Genomic DNA, 17,856 nt, shown 5'->3' with positions numbered 1-17,856 from the left:
GTGAGCTCCAATGGAAGAGGGACAACGGGAGGAAGTGAGAGAGGGAAGGCACTAAAGAGTTTCCGCAGGGTGTTTTATTAACCAATTTTGGGCGGGAACCCCTTTTGGTGTTTTAAAGCATTATGTTATACTTTAGCTATTGAAAAATAGCAGATCTACAAGCTCATAGCGCGGCACAGAGTGCCGCGCTATGAACTTGTAGGTCTGCTATTTTTGAAAAATCGTGAAAATGTGCCTCAAATCTTTGAATATATTCTTTCAGAGTTTCAGTTTTTAACTCAAATCTTTGCTTCTGCGGGGGGTCTCTGGAACAACATATTTTCAAATGGGGGTCGGCGGCCAAATACAGATAATTCTGGGGGTCCTTGACATGAAATATTGAGAACCACTGATACAGAAACATGAGGTTTTTCAGAAGAAAATACATTTTAAAAGGGCATTTTTTTAATTTCGATGTCGGGCCTAAATGGGTTAAGTCATAGGCAGTCATCGCCGCATCCTCTCTCCTAGCCAGCTCAGTTGCCGTGGGATTACCAAGCAGAATACTCCTGGGTCAGCCTTTCTGTTCTAATAATGATAATAATAATAATAAGTCTCTAGACGCTCAGAGGCTGACAGCCCACTGATGATTTTCTTTTTTTTTCTTTTTGTTTTTGGCTCAGTAGGTTTTTCTAGCCCATAGTGGTATGAAATAATGATAAATGAGGTTTTTTAACCCCTCTTTTTCCCTATTTCCATTTTATCAATTTGGAGAGGGTCTTCAGATTGTCACCGTTAGAGGCTTGCCATTGGCTTCCTGTCAGTGTTGACTGCTGACCTGAAGGTCAAGAGGTTATTGATCCAGTCAGAATGCAGTAATCCCTGTTTGCTTCCTGATCAGGTTTGATCTGAATCTGAAGTGGAAGGGATTTACTCAAACTAATAATGTGTCAGCATTCCAGCAGATGTGTTTTCACCCCCATGGCAGGGTTTTGAGAAAATTGATGACTGACGTGAGAAAATAGCCCAAATTACTGAAATTCTGTATGGTGAGCCTCTAAATCCCCCCTATCCCTCAAAGGCAATGCACTTCAGGCAGCTTACTTATTCTAGCCCTCTTACAAAATAAAGACTTTTCCTCCCCAAGCAATTAGTCATTTAGCGTGCCATGTAATTTGGCTATTTCACTTGTATGCCTTGGCAACGCTCTGCACCAAAAACCGAGGAACCAATCATGGCTCCTATCGCATGATGGAACAAGGGCCATTACCTGGTACGCTATCGACCCACACACCCCTACCACCCCATAGCCCCTTTCCTGTAAAGCACTTGTTCTTTATTCTTGTTCTGTAAAGCATTTTGAGCTACATTTAATGTCATGAAAGGTGCTATACAAATAAAGTTTTATTATGGGGCGGTGGTGGCTCAGGGGTCGAGTTGCAGGATGGTAACCGTAAGGTTGCCAGTTCGAACCCTGTGTGCTCCCCCAGAGTTACTGTCGAAGTGTCCTTGAGCAAGACACTGAACCCCTAATTGCTCCCCATGTGCTGGTTGGTGCCTTGCATGGTTTCCGCTGCCATCGGTGTATGAATGTGTGTGTGAATGGGTGAATGTAATGCACAATCTCTGTAAAGCGCCTTGGATAAAGGTGCTATATAAATGCAGTTAATGCACCATTTATTTTATCCATCCATCCATCTTCAACCGCTTATCCGGGATCGAGTCACACGGTTAACGGTTCCAACAGAGATTTCCAGTCTTCCCTTTACAGAGCAACGTTAGCGACTTCCTCCTGGAGGATCCCGAGGCATTCCCAGGCCAGTGTGGAGATACTACCCCCCCCCCCCCCCATCTGGTCCTTGGTCTGCCACGGGGTCTCTTCCCAGTGGGACGTGCAGTGAGGAGTCAGGACCTCTCTAGGGAGACGCTTGGAAGGCATGCCCGAACCACCTAAGCTTTCCAGCTTTCCAAGTCAAGGAGCAGCAGTTCTATACCTCCCACGGATGACTCACCCTATCTCTAAGGGAGAGGCCAGCCACCTTTTGTCTGCTTGTATCCGCAATCTTATTCTTTCGGTCATGACCCACACTTCATGACCATTTGGTTAGAGTAGGAACGAAGATTGCTTGGTATATCGACAGCTTTGCCTTCTGGCTCAGCTCCATTTTTTCGTCACATCAGTGCGGTACAGTGACTGCAATACCGCTCCTGCTGCTCTGATTCTCAGGCTGATCTTCTGCTCCGTTCTCCCCTCACTGGTGAACAAGACCCAGAGATATTTATTAACTATAAACTCCTATTATTATTGTTGTTTCCCACTTGACCTGTCATTGCAATGTGATTTGTTTAACTCATTTGGCGCCTAGATCGCCTTTTGACGCCTCCCGTCCAAACGCCCTCTGCGTTGAGACGCCTATTTTAATATCAATTGATTACGGTTCACAACTGTGTCCTGCACGCGCTCATAACACCCCGGTTCCGCTGCGGTGGGAAAAACAAGTTTTTAGGATCGTAATATCTCTGATTCTTCTTTTTGGGTCAAAACAAGCTTGATTTGCGGCTAATTTCTCTAAATGATATGATCCGCTGTTACATAATTCAGTCTTTATATTTCATCTCGAAAATCACTGAGTTTACACTCGGTTTCAGCAAAGTCAAGTGCATAAAGAAAAGCATTGCATTAAATAAAAGAAGAGTTCTAAAATTCACATAACTAAACAAAAAAACAAACTTAAATATCATAATATCATAAGACACAAGTATACGAAATGTGGCTTCCTGTTAGCACTTGCGATGTCATGGAGAGAGCTGCACTTTGATGCCTGTCAGCGTGATGTCATGGAGAGAGCTGCACGTTGATGCCTGTCAGCGCGATGTCATGAGGTCACAACAGGCCAAGCCAGGGTCATCAATCTGATGAGATGAGATGGAGGTGACGATGACACGGAAGTGAAAGGGGAGGGGAAAGGAATGGGGAGGGGAAAGGAATGGGGAAGGGCGACTGCAAACCATTTAGTGTTAATGCTCCCGAGTGTTGTTCAGTTTCATTATTCACTGTCTCGCTGTGACATAATGACATTGATTGACCCCACAGCGCTGGGTTCAGGCCACCATGTGTGTTAAGTCATGGTATAGAAAGCGAGGACAGCCTACGTTCTCCATCATGTGAGCTCTCCTGCTGAAGAGTGGCTCCTTCTAGCAGCTGTCGCCATATATTCCGCTTTTTCTTTATTGTCTTATTAAAAATGTATACGTTGTTTTATGCCGAAAATACCAGCTCTATCTATCTCTTATTTTTGGCGCTCTACCCTATATATAAATCAGGCTTTTCTCTTTATTGTCCCCCACACAGTGCATCTAGCTAGGTGAGGTCTAGCAAACAAGCCCCCCCTTTTGAATGTTGAATGTTACTATGATAAATGATCAGGGGAATCCATGCGGAACACTTGTCAAGAGTTTATTTGAAACATCCTCAGGTGTGGAAATGGTTTGTTAATGGCCGTTATTAATCCGCGGTACGGTTCGGTGATTGCCCAGCATTACCGTAATGACAGCCTGTAAAGTTGTGTGCACTCAGATAAATGTAATGTAACTACTCTGGCCCCTGTTTCTTCCTGGGTGTGATTTCAACACACATTAATGGCCCATTCTCTCCCCCTCTCATTCTCCCTCTTTGTCTCTCGCTCAATACCCGTCTCCTCCTCATGGTCTTTCTCTTCTCATGCTACCCCTCCCTCTCTCTCTCTCTTTATCTCCCTTCTGACTCCTTCTCTTTTAGACTTGGGTCTGGATCAGTTTCAGGTGAAGCGCTACGATGGCAAGGTAAGACTGTGTGTGTGTGTGTGTGTGTGGGGGTCAGTGTGGGTTGGTTTGTGTGGGCTGTCAAGGGAACAAGAGCGGTTACCTAACCAAGTAACCATGTATTCCAGTTGAATAATGGCAACAAGCACTTTCATTATCACCTTTCATATCGGCCCCATTCCTCAGCTCCAAAGTTAACCACTGTACTTTTCTCCCCCAAATGTCAATGTGAACTGAATTATAACCATCACTGTGTTATTTATTTTGTTTAGATTTCCTCTCCCTGCTGTGTTTCTTATGAGCCTATATCTAAGGGTTTTATTTCTCAGTTTACTTGGAGATCAAGCTGTGAACATAATGAAAGTACAAAACAGATTATTGTGGCTTTACAAACATATTTTAACTTTTTGTATTTTTTTCGTAAATGAATACCCTACTTGATCATTCTACAGTGAAACATAAAAATATCTCATGTGATCTTATATAGATTACCAACCAGGTATTGGCCGTCGCCTGCAAACCAACCAACAGTAGTCATATCAATTCATGATGCCCACCCGAGGTTGGATACGGAGAGCAACAATATATGCTGGTTGATAATTTGTACTTCACATAACCTTAATTTTATCACAAAAGACAACAAGAAAAGGACAATATTATCATCACTTTACATGAGTAGATTATTAATGTCATTCCTGTACCCTGATGAATGAAACGGTATAGTCCTGCTGGGGTTTCCTGGTAGTGTGGGGAGAGAGAGTTGGCTCAGAACAAGGCAGGTGTTGCTTAATCTGTACTTGGTTGTACACACCGGTGTCGCTCACCGAAAATAGCCGATCTACAAGCTCACGACGCATCGCAGTGCTACAGTTGGAGGCCATCGATATTGTCCTTTTCTTTTTGCTGAGGTTTGCGTGATCTGCGCAAAAGGACAGTTAACCCATTTTGGGCGAGAACCCCTTTTGGTGTTTTAAACATTATGTTATAATTTAGCTATTGAAAAATAGCCACCGAGTGGCGCGCTATGAGCTTGTAGGTCTGCTATTTTTGAAAAATTGTGAAAATATTTATTTCAGAAAACTGGAGGATTTAGAAGGATTTTTTTAAATGTTGAGGTCAGGCCTAAATGGGTCAAATGATAAGGGACAATATCGGTGGCACCCAACTGTATGCGTGGTGTTTGTGTGTAGCCATTCTGTAAACTGCTGTTTGACACTCTGAGAGTTGACACGGTGTCTGTGAGTGATTCAGCGTGCACAGCTTTATGAGAGTTGACACGGTGTCTGTGAGACTGTGAGTGATTCAGCGTGCACAGCTTTAGCTTGACATGTAGCCCATAGGGAAGATATATGGCTGCTGACCAATCACTCCCTCCCTCTCCCAGGGCAAATAAATCTTGAGACTGCGAAATCTTAACGTGACAAATACTGTATGTTATATAGGCCTACTGCCGCCTACATAATAATAAGTAATGGGTAAAAGGGTAAATGGTGCATTTATATAGCGCCTTTATCCAAGGCGCTTTACATAGACTGTGCATTACATTCACCCATTCATACACCGATGGCGGCGGAAACCATGCAAGGCACCAACCAGCACATCAGGAGCAATTAGGGGTTCAGTGTCTTGCTCAAGGACACTTCGACACTAACTCTGGGGGAGCCCACAGGGTTCGAGCTGGCGACCTTGCGGTTACCATCCAGCCACTCTACCCCTGAGCCACCGCCGCCCCCCTAGTGGCCACTCTACCCTGAGCCACCGCCGCCCCATGGACGCTATAGTCGCCGGTAAGAGAACAACCTGGCTCTCAACGTCGACAAAACAAAAGAGCTGATCTTTGACTACAGGAGACCTCCTAGAGACCACTCTCACATCCAGATTGGGGGTGCTGCAGTCGAAAGGGTCAGAGTTCAAATTCCTGGGGGTGCACATCACTGAGGATCTCACCTGGGCAGTACAGACTGGGAGTGGGTGTTGAAGAAAGTACAACAACGCCTCTACTTCCTGAGAAGACTCCAGAAAGCTGCCATGCCACATTGCCAGCTACAAAGTCCTAAAAGCTTTCTACAGAGGCACCACAGAGAGCATTCTGATTGGCTGCTTCACTGCCTGGTATGGCAGCTCCATCGACCTCAACCGCAAAACAATGCAAGCCATCCCAGACTGTTTGAGATGCTGCCTGCATGGAAAACGTTTTCGCAGTCTCTCAAAGGCCAAAGTCACTGGAAATAGACTGCAAAAAAGCTTCTTTCCCCAAACAATCAGATACACGAAGGAACTGATAAGAACCAGAGCGACACAGGGCAAAGGAAAACGCCACCCCTCGCCCTCTTCTCGCACTATTATGTCTTTCTAAGCTAAATTGAATATAGTTTCGAATTGCACCTTTTTAAACTAAATGTTGTTCACACTTTTTTTTTTACCTAACTTTGCTACTACAGGGAAAACATGCACATGTCATGTACATATGTTACTATTTTTTTACTCTTTGATTGCTCTTGCTTGCACTCTTCATTCTATCCCTTTGTTTGCTGTGTTTTTGTTGTTGGATGTTATGTTGCTGCATTGTCTGAAAAAATAAGTTTTGCTCTTATGTACCTGTACCACAAGATGTAACAAAGTACAACCTTTAAATGACTTGACAATACAAATATTAATTATTAAGTTATACATTTATGTTAAATAAAGTTAAAGTGTGGTTCTCTGGGTGTCTGGGGATAAGCTGAGCTCTCGGTTACTTGGCTTTAAGTTTAATTCTAGGTATAATTATACAAAAGCAATTTGACTTACGCGCGTGACATTTGTAACATCAGCCTCAGGTTGTAATGGGTTATGAACCAAGTAGCTAGGTGTGCAGTTAATAACAAAGCCTCTCTGTATTATTTAAACATTAATACAGACCACATTCAAGTAGTATTCTTTTTTTTTTTTTGCGGCTTACGCCTTTTATTGGTTTTTGAAGGGACAGACAGTAGGCTGACAGGAAACGGGAGAGAGATGGGGGAAGACATGCAGTAAAGGCCGTGTCGGGCTCGGGAGTCGAACCCGCGGCACACTGCGACTGGATTACCAGTCGGGTGCCCAGACGGTTACGCCACCGCCTGGGCCAATTCAAGTAGTATTCTAGCTGAGCAGGAGTTCCTATTTTGAAATAGCATGGCAGTAATGCATGGGCGACAGATAAACAGAGAAAGATGTCCACAGCTTATCAGAGAACCTTAAGCCATCGGTACATAATGTTATGAGGGGCTGGATAATCGATACAGCATTGTGACAAATAATATGGTGATACTCGGCTGTGTCTAATTGTTTTGCACAGTGCTTCCCTGCACTGGCAAACTGGCTGCTTGTGGGCATGTTGACTAGTGTGGTGACTAGTGACTAGTCACCACACTATTTACACAAATGGAAATGGCCATCTTCAAACATACAGTTGGGTGCCACCGATATTGTCCCTTATCATTTGACCCATTTAGGCCTGACCTCAAAATTTTAAAAAATCCTTCTAAATCCTCCAGTTTTCTGAAATAAATATTAGCTTGTAGATCTGCTATTTTTCAATAGCTAAATTATAACAATGTTTAAAACACCAAAAGGGGTTCCCGCCCAAAATGGGTTAACTGTCCTTTTGCGCAGATCACGCAAACCTCAGCAAAAAGAAAAGGACAATATCGATGGCCTCTAACTGTACTAACTTCAACACATAACATTGTTTTTTACAGTTTCAAATACAACCCAACATTCATGGCTTTTCGTGGATGCTTCCGTTTCATGACGTCATGCAGAGCAGATTATGCTGCTAGCTAGGTACGTCATTACATAGGGATGCACCGAAAGGGAAATTCTTGGCCGAAACCGAATATAGGAAACAGTTGGCCGAATATCCGAATATGATTAATATTATATATCTTTTTTTTCCTACCATTGCTGTCATGCCCGTACCTTATAGCTACCTGATTTATGGCAAAATGAATGGTTATGGCAAAACTTATCTTAAATAATAATCACTAATGGATCCATAAAACATTTATTCAGCTCTTTTGAATGCATTATTTGCATACACTATTCGGTGATATATTTTCTGCCTATTCGGGCCGAAACCGAATAGGCCGAAAATGCATCTTTAGCCATTTTCTGCCGAGTATTTTCTGCGGCCGAATATTCGGTGCATCACTACATAGGGTACATGCATATATGCGTGCACAGAAATGATTATGCCATTTTGCAGATTAATTCATATGCCCACTGGACTGTTAAAACCCAGTTTGTGACCAGATTGGGATCTTAGTCATTTAATCTGTTACAATAAGCGCTCCAATAAGCACTCACAATTAAGCCTTTGAAATTGTAGTATTGAAGGTCCATAGTTGCAGCTCTAAATAACAAATGTCAATTTCTCTGCCAAAGCGTGAGAGCAAATGGAATAGAAACACTTGGAAGTAATTATTTTGGTGACTTTGGACAATTTGTCAATGCAGCATTAGTGACCTTCACAATGTAATTTGTGCTTGCCCATTTAAAATATGTGACATAGCTAAAATATTAGTGCTATAACGATGGGCACAGCACAAACCAAACATGTTTCTATTTTTCTTATTCTAACTTGGCATGCACATTTGAATAAGCCGTAATGATCCAGACATTACCAAAGTGAGAAGCAGCTGTGTTGAACAGGACAGTGGTTAGTGACATACATTTTACTTTCATAAAATGTATGATTGTGACATTTAATGTCACAGTCAGCCCTCTGGTGCCTGAAGAGAATAGATTTGACTTTGAGAGATATAAGACTCAAGAGGTTCTTCCCTTTATTTCAGACACCATGGAAATATGTCTATTTTTGTGTTTTTGTTTTTCTTGTTTGATTTCCTTTCACCCCTTGCTCCCCCCTCTTCCCCCTCTTTCTTCTATGGAAACTAACGATACAAAAAACGAATTTCAGCCACTTCTTCATTTGTGACAATAAAGCTGATTCAGATACAGTACAGTACGTACCCATGGTTTTTGGCTAATAACAGCATTCGGTACATTGTGCCGTATGTACAAAATATATTCCGCTGTGTTTTTTCCACAGTCTGTTCAATATCAATGAAAATAACTTGAAATCCAAACTTTGGCTGGCTTGTTCTCATGCTTCAAAAATAGCCTTTAAATCTGCAGAATGGTTGCGTCTATCATTTCCCAGGGATTTACATACAGTAGCAAATTGACTTACTGTCATCTAAGAGCAAGAAGAAATCATCAGAATAACACTCGGCAGTGCTCTGAAATCCTCTGCTTAGATGGAAAATGCCTCTCATGCCCATCCATAACTAATAGGATGCCAGCATTGCCATAGATAGATTAATTCCCATAACTCTTGATGACGAAAAAAACCAAAAAAAACAAACCCTCTTCTATTCCGTCAATGATCAGTTCTTAATTTCTGCAGATTTCCGGTTTTCTCAGCAATGCATTTGACATTCATGTTTCACTGCATCAGCGTTCCCTTGAGAGAGTGATTTGCAATCACATCACTTTCACAGCTAAATCCTGAGTAAAAAGGTCTTTAAACACAGAGGTCATTATATAGAAACAAGTATTTTGCATCAAAACTACTCTTATAGTTGATGCCGGCTTATTCATACAGGTTGATGCCTTTATTCACGGTGCAAAATCAACCTTGTTCAGAATCAATATTATGTTTATCTTGCATAATATTCACCTTCTAGATCTACGTGACGCAAACAACAGTTTTGTGGGGGAAATTAAATCTGGCAAATGTATTTCTCGACAAAAAATGGCTCCTCAGGTTTTTAACAGTGTACTGGATGTCTATAGTGAGTGACACAGTTGCTTTTAACCCATGTTGGGCGGGAACCCCTTTTGGTGTTAGCATTATGTTATGCTTTAGCTATTGAAAAATAGCAGATCTTCAAGCTCATAGCGCGCCACCGAGTGGCGCGCTACGAGCTTGTAGGTCTGCTATTTTTGAAAAATCGAAGAACGACTGACATAGAAACTTTTTCAGAAAACTGTCAGGATGTAGAAGACATTTTTAGAATCTGATCTCAGGTCAAAATGGGTTAAGAGAGTACCTCTAAAATAATGCACAAAATAAGTGATATGATGTAGTGTCTGTTCATTTACAAATAGAAGTATCTGCCTTAACCCAGGGGTTCTCAACCTGTGGGTCGTGACCCCTTGAGGGGGTCGCCAGATTTCTTTCTGAATGTGTAAAGAAATTATAACAATAAATAAATATATATATTTATCTATATAAGTATACCTTTGATAGTTGATACAAATACGAGCTTGTATATCTGTTATTTTTGAATAGCCAAAGTAGTATGAAATTACACAGATATTTTCCTGGTTTTATTGGGTTAAAACGAATGGCATGAACTGTGATGTAAGCGATATCATTTACACTTTTTGATCATTTCAGTTTTGAGTTCTCAATGTCCTGAAATATCCCAGGAATCTGTTGTGAACAATCTTTAATTACGTTTTTTAACTTTTATATACAGTCACAATTGTTTACACCAAGGCAGGCCCACTTAATCCCTATTCAAAGTTTTTCAAAAATAGCTGAACTACAAGCTACAACATGCAATGGGTTGTGAGCTGGTAGATCGGCTATTTTATACATTTTTTATATTTATATAATTGTATACTATTTTCTAAGTTTTAGGCAAAAAAGATTAACATATTTTCGAAATGTTAAAGAGATAAGTGCTTAAATCTTTGATTAGAATGCTACACACATCCGCCAACAACTGAAAAGCATGCTTCAAGTTCAACTTCAAACTAGTTAGGAGGTGCCTGACTTGCCTTAATCATTAAGAGAAACATGAACAAAGTAGCCCTGCCTAGCGCCTAATGACCTGTTTAAGGGCAATAACAGCGGGTGGACTTTGGACAGGACGGGTCCCCTATGGCAACAGCTTGACTCACAAGTCACCGCACTCTGCAATAATATCGCTTCTCCACTCAACTGTAAAAGGCAGATGGACAGAAATTTGCATATGATTATGATTCATTATGATAAGTCACCTAGGCATCACTCCTCCTGTCCTGCCCCCTAGTTGAGTTTAATCACTCTGAGCACAGATTCCTATGAATCTCAACTAAACTCCCGGCATTCAGCCACGCACTCTCGTTGGGCATTACATTATCCAGTCATTAGTGTGTTGATTAAAGTAATGTTTCTAACCTCCTCATTGGTCCCCTCAGCCCCCAGGCTGGTGTGATGACAAATCACCATGCCTCCGCTGTCCATGTGCTATTCAACCAAAAACCGCAACCAAAAACCGCAGTGACGATCAACTGAGAACGTGACCCTCCTTCCTCCACTGTTTATCTCTCTCTCTAGTCTATACAGTCTCTACAACTGTGATTTGTACAAATTGTTTTGGGATAAGCAAATATCGTGGCTATTATCCATTTAAAGGTATATTCAGTGATTTCACTTAATTCAAATATCACTTATTTCTTCTTATTTTTTTGGATAATCCTCCCTACTATAGAGTCTGCTGACCATATAAGGAGTTCTTCCCTGTCCCCAGTGAGCCCCTGGGGTCAAAAACCCTAGTTTCGGTTTGGGCTTTGGGTGGCAAAGCCTTCATCCAATCAGGATGAGAGGGGCCTTCCTCCAATCATGATCGAGTGGGGCGGGCATTGGTGCACGTGCTGTTGGTCTGTTGTACTTCCCCCACTGTAGAGCGTGTGCATGTGCACATCTTGTTACCGGGTGGACCGGGTTTTTTTTTCCAAATCACCCAAATCACTGAATGATCCTTTAATAAAAGAATAATATTGAAAATCTGTGCTGGCCATTCCTCCCCCTCATAAAATCTAAATGGAATGCTCCAGATTTATGGCCCTTCCTTGCCCTGCCCACATGAAGGTCAACCACATCTCTGGGACTTATGTTGCTTTATACTTGCCAGTCAAATGCTCTTTCCCTGATGATGTATAGCTTGGGTTTTCTTCTGAGATTTCCCTGCCGGGTCCACTTAACCCGTCCCCTCCCCTTTCACCTTCTCTTCTCTCTCTCTCTGGGCCTGCCCTCCGCCTCCTGGTCCACTTAACCCGCCCCCTCCCCTTTCACCTTCTCTTCTCTCTCTCTGGGCCTGCCCTCCCCCTCCTGCCAGCCCTGTGCCAATATTGGTTTGATAGTCACCCCTCACTGACTAAAGGAGGGGAAAAATTCCTCCGCTCTCCCTCTGTCCAACAAAAAAGCCAGGAAACATAGTCTGCATGAAGTAACACAGTAGAGAATTATGATACTGCTGCCCCCGGGAATATTCATATGCTCTTACGTCCTAGCCTGGCTGATAAGCCAGACTCAAATCACACTGTCGTGTGGTATTTGAGTCTGGAGATGCTGTGTATGGATCTTGTTTCCCGAGGGGCGGGTTCAAACATTTTCTCTTTGACGCAATTGGTTAGAGCTACTGTCAGTCAAAGGTCTCAAGCATTGAACGTCGCTGTACCAAATCCCGCCCATATTGCATACCGTGTCCCGATTGGCCACGCCAGTTCTCTGGTGTAGGAAATGGGCGTACAATTGAGCCTCTCCAAACCGTAATCCGCCGGCAGGCAATTTTTTTTTGCCAACGGCTGATTCGGTCTGGCTTATTAGCCAGGCTACTTACGTCCTACCCCGAGTATGATGTAAGAGCAAAATGGCTGCCTTGTGAGTGTGGTCTCAGCGTGTTTTTATTTATTTAGACATAGTGTTTTCACCTGCAGATCATTGAGCCACAGCTCACTGGTTGGGATGAGTGTGAGTGGGTGCATGTATGTGTGCTCTCTGTTATCCCCTCCTTCTCCCATCTTGCAGCATACTTCTTGACGACACCAAAGTTTGGTGAGGTAGTAATTTAACTGCAGGGAAAACAAACAAACGCTGGCCGATGTTCGATTCAGCATTTAATCTGTGCACGTCGTTGGTGCACAGATGAAATGCAACATTAAAAAAACGGATGAAATGCAAAATGCGAAAATTTAAATTTTATATCATAACGTTCCAATATCGAAACACGACGGAAACACGATTAAGTCATTAATCACAATTATTTGTGCTGCAATTAATTGTCAAGTAAAATGTCCTAATCGTGACAGCTCTAGGTCTAACATTCAGAATCGGCGCTCAAAGTGGAACATACGTATAAAACAATGTAGCCAACATTTTCTTTTGCGTCTTTTGAAGTATGCTGCCAGCTTTACAGGCCAAGTTCTTTCAGGTTCAATGTACGTACAGTACATACACAGTATGTATTGTGTGCCAACATTATGCACCTCATTTTCATGTCTTAACAATCGTGTGTCTTGATTGTAATATATCCATGTTTTAATGTGGTGCTGTCTTGGGAAATAGGCCAACTCTCTCTTGTCAAATTTTAACAAGGTCTCTTATGTTCGTTCCACCTGCCGTTTCATCATTCATACCCCATCTTGTTACTTCACAACGTTCTTTTCCCCTGCCCTCATGTGTTGTAATACATTGTTGTTGCAACTTGCTGTATATATTGTCGTAACTTGCCATCATTATGTTAGCTGTTGTTCAATTGCTTGTGCTCTCTCTCTCTTGCAATCATCCTCTTCTCTTTCACATAACAAGTAATGCCTCCATTTTCTCTCTCTCTCTCTCTCTCTCTCCCCCTTCCCTGTGAATAATTATCCTCAACGTCCTGTCTGCCCAAAAATCCTACCCGCTCCATCCCCACTTTTCCCCACCTGTCTCCTCCCCCAACCGCTCCTCCTCCTCCTCCTCCTCCATAAACCTCCCTCCCTCTCTGTCCGTCTCTCCATTCCCTCTCTGCAGGACTTCTGGCAGGTATGGGGCGTGTGCCGTGCAGCATGCGAGTGTGCCTGAATGACAAATTTGCACTATTGTACACTCACTATTTACTGTAGTACTCCCTCTAATGTGCATCTCTCTCTCTCTCTCTCTCCCTCCTTTTTGGTAATTTGGAGGGTATTTCCGTTCACAACCGCTAGTTCTGGGGGAATATATATATAAGTATATAAGTATTAAGTAACACGTTCCTGGTTTTATTGCATCTCAGCTTCAGCAAGTGTTTAACCGGAGTCCCAGCCAGCCTCAATTATTACATCCACAAGTACGGCGGACAGGACACGGGCCAAGATGTGCATTAAAAGAAACCATTGGATTGGTAATAAAACTGTCCTGAATTTACATCAAACTCTCATCAAGCTGAGCTCTCATGTAGCAGAATATTTCTAGTACTCAGCAGAAAGGGGTCAAGTTAAGTATTATAATTATGAGGATGGAATGATGCTCATCAAATGTCCATACAGTCGGTGTGTGCATTAAAAATAAATGTAGTTTCCACTGACGGAACATCGTGTTTTTAAAGCCTGACTTTGGTGGTTTGACAAGTTGTGCCGAACTACAAGCACACGATTGTGTCCCGTCACAACGCATTAAGCATGTACTCTAGATATTCTATTTTCAGCGTGCCACAACTTATATATATATATATATATATATATATATATATATATATATATATATATATATTAAATGAGTTGAACTTCAAGCAGGTGTGTGCATGACCCTTCGCTTTGCCAGGGGAACTAGGAGACAAACGGAACAACAAAGAGCAAGTTACAGCCTGTATGCGTTACAGCAGCAACACCCCATTGTGTGTGTCTGTCGACTCATAAAGCCCGGTTGCCATTTGTTTGAAGACCTCCCTGGCGTCCGTTGTAAGGCCTTATGGAAGCGGTATGGCTGCCTTTACCTTCTCTGTTGAATTATTGAAAGAATTCTTTCTCTTTGTGCCCCGACTGCCCCCACACAGAGATAATTAAACACTCCTGCTGCACTATTGAATTATTTAACATGCGGTAGGCGGACTAGCCAGTGCTGTGTAGAATCAAAACCCTACACAAACAGCTCCAGGAATATGTAAATGTTAAGTCTTGCAAAGCTGAGATGTGATGAGCAGGTATAATAAGCTATTTGTATAGAACTTATTTCTGTCACTGCCAAGTGACCGGACACCCCCAGCCCCCCCCGCCCCCCATCTTATTCTTCTTCTCTTGCTTTATAGCTATTCTTTTTCCTCCTCCTCTCTCCTGACGATTGTTAAATGAGCTCTAGCTATCTGCCTTGCTTTGGCACCGCTGTAGCTCGTTCCCAGCATGCACTGCTCCACTTGCCTGTGTCTGAACTGAAGGGGGAGAATGTAGTTGTAAGTGGCCGTGGCGCCCCCTCTCTGCGCATGGTGGTATCACAGAGTGGTCTCGGCCCAGGAAATGGCTCTGCCTGTCAGTCAATGATCAAGCTATACTGATGTGCTTGATAGACGACCCCCCCCCCCCCCCCCACCTCACAAATCCGTTGACTTAGCCAGACGGCAATGCTGCATGACTTCTGTAGAGCATGGTCTACAATGGTTACGAACATGACTTTGTTACACTGTGTTTCTGAACCCAACCGAACGGAAGCCTCTTCGCCCTCGCGCTGGCCTTCTCTCTCTGCAATACCAGGGCCTCTACTCTCCCACGAGGCCTCGAATGTGACTGAGAGGGGACGTCTGTCACTCGGAAGGAATGCTGAGGGGGGGGGGGGGGGGGGGCTGCCGCAGTTGGAAACAAATCTCTTCTTTTGCAAGTCTTGTTGCACCAACTGTTCTCATGATAACTCTTTCTGTTTCACTTCAGCAGGGAAGTCCCACAGGGCAGCTGTAGGGAATGCCATGGCTGCACCTCTCTCGCTTTTTTACACCGTCACTTTCTGTAAAACCACCTACAGTATCTTCTCAATAGCACACACACACACACACACACACACTCACACTCACACTCACACGCACGCGCACACACACACACCGCTCTATTTCTCTCTCTCTCTCTCTCTCTCTAGTATACTCAACTTTGAAACGTGTGGGAGTGCACACCTGGTCGGTTAATTTGGTCCCAGCTCTCGACTCACCGGGACAGCTGCCACTCCTTAGCAGCCATAATTGTTTATCGAGCGTTCCATGCCGGCGTCCATTAATCTGTGTGTCTTCTCCGCTTCTATGAATAATTACGAGTTTTTAGAAGCACACCTGCTCATTAATTACCCCTGGGACTGGAGGGGGAGACCTAGTGCATTAGTCTTCCCCGCCCACCTAGCAGCTATTCTGTCCCGGTCACAGAGTATCATCACAATACCTACACGCACTGAATATTAATGCTTTGTTACACCCGTGATGCTACAGTGCAGAGTTTAGTTTTCGGCACCTCATCGGATTTAGCTTTTGTTAGTGATAGTGATAGTGAAACCTATGAAAATCTGGGAACTAAATCGAATACCAAGAAATGTCTTCACCAATATGTTTCTAAAGGTGTCTAATAACATGTACTAAAAGTTTGAAATTCAACTCCCGTGGGGAATTTAGTTATTAGCATAATATGTGACCATACCCTTAAGCTTAAGTAGCATGTGACATGAAACTAGGGGGTTTTCATGATTCCATTCCAAGCATTAGTTTTGCACAAAAAACACTCCTTGGGAGGAAAACAGCCATAGCCGTCATCACAAATGTGATGAGGTCAAGTGTATATGGCCGAATTTAGCCCAATGAGTGTTTTTTGTGCAAAACTAATGCTTGGAAAGGATTCAGAATCATGAAAACCCCCTAGTTTCATATATCACATTAAAGAATGATGAATGATGCTTTTTTTTGCCTTATATAGGATGTTAATGGTATGGTCACATATTATGCTAATAACTCAAATTTCCCACAGGAGTTGAATTTCAAACTTTTAGTACATTACGTTATTACACCTTTAGAAACACATTGGTGAAGAAATGTCTTGGTAACTATTTAGTTCCCAGATTGGTCAAATACCTGATAAAATGCCCTTACTATGAGTTGTGTTCCACAGTGTGTGTGTGTGTGTGTGTGTGTGTGTGTGTGTGTGTGTGTGTGTGTGTGTGTGTGTGTGTGTGTGTGTGTGTGTGTGTGTGTGTGTGTGTGTGTGTGTGTGTGTGTGTGTGTGTGTGTGTGTGTGTGTGTGTGTGTGTGTCCAGGGATCTTGAGGGTCCAGGGTGTCCACAGCTAGATAGGAACCGGTAACGGGTCTGTAACGCTGAGAGTGTACAAATAGACACACTCACAGTTGAATGAATACAGGATTTTACAATGTAGATTGTAGAGAAAAGGGAAAGAAAAGTTAATCAAATGAGGGCCACTGGTTTAATGCATATCAAACAGGGTTGTTGAAATGAAAAAGATTGAGAATCACTGAAATATTATTCATTTTCCACCTCATTTCTAAACAAACACGCACAAACTTTACTTACCAATATCCAATTTTCCCCATCCTGAAATGAAGTCTGTCACTGTCAACCCACACAGATGATCATATGGGTGGGTGCAGACAAACGGATGTCTCCTCCGGTACACATGGAGCTTCACTGGGAGGGCCTGACCGCATGCGGAGAACCACAACATCCCACCCGCTCCCCTGACCACCCTATCTCACCTGCTCCCCTGACCACCCTGCAGCAGTCATTAATGCAACTACACCCCCCCCCCCTCTCTTCCTCCGGCAGCCCACCTGAGAACACTGCCAATAATGTGTTGGTTGGAGCGCCTGACCAAGCGGCATGCACCGCAAGAAAATAAATAAAGAGAAGAACCGTGCCTTAGTTGTAGTAAAGCACAGTCACACTGGGTGACCGGGAGCCTTCGGCCACTCCCTTTTCTTCTGAAACACTGGTCTTTCATAGTATACCCACTTCTTCTAACTCACTGCCCACTGTGTCTGCCTGTCACATTATGCTCCTCCCGGCGTCCTGTTCCAGTCCACGGTTGTGTGTCGGTCACACTGCCATCAGGAGGGGCTCACCTGTACGGAAGATGAGAGAGCAGTCAGCCACAGCCACCCTCTCGCGGCCTGGAGACTCACGGATGAAAAGCATCCTTCCTTCCTTTTTGTCTCTCTGCACAGCCTTGGGTTTTCATCTTCAGAAGCTGTTCCCATCGTTTTATGTCTTGGCGCCAGTGAACTGGACACTATACAGAAGCATATGGCACTCGCTGTGCAGCCTCTCCCTCGTCCCTCGCT

General features: G+C 43.2%; 1 protein-coding gene across 2 annotated transcripts in view; it reads left to right on the top strand.

Annotated features, from left to right (window-relative positions):
* Nucleotides 1-17,856, top strand: part of micu1 (mitochondrial calcium uptake 1) — a 68,566-nt gene that overhangs the window by 25,469 nt on the left and 25,241 nt on the right. The window contains exon 5 of one of the 2 annotated variants that reach the window (XM_079512645.1): nt 3,758-3,801. In XM_079512645.1, the coding sequence (XP_079368771.1) occupies nt 3,758-3,801 (44 nt within the window). Of the gene's footprint in view, nt 1-3,757; nt 3,814-17,856 lie in introns of both variants that reach the window. The other variant, XM_079512644.1, reaches the window with a different exon arrangement.

The sequence above is a fragment of the Electrona antarctica genome (genome assembly GCF_951216825.1).
Source record: "Electrona antarctica genome assembly, chromosome: 10".
In the NCBI taxonomy this organism is placed as follows: Eukaryota; Metazoa; Chordata; class Actinopteri; order Myctophiformes; family Myctophidae; genus Electrona; species Electrona antarctica.
This window is presented reverse-complemented; position numbering and strand designations above follow the sequence as displayed.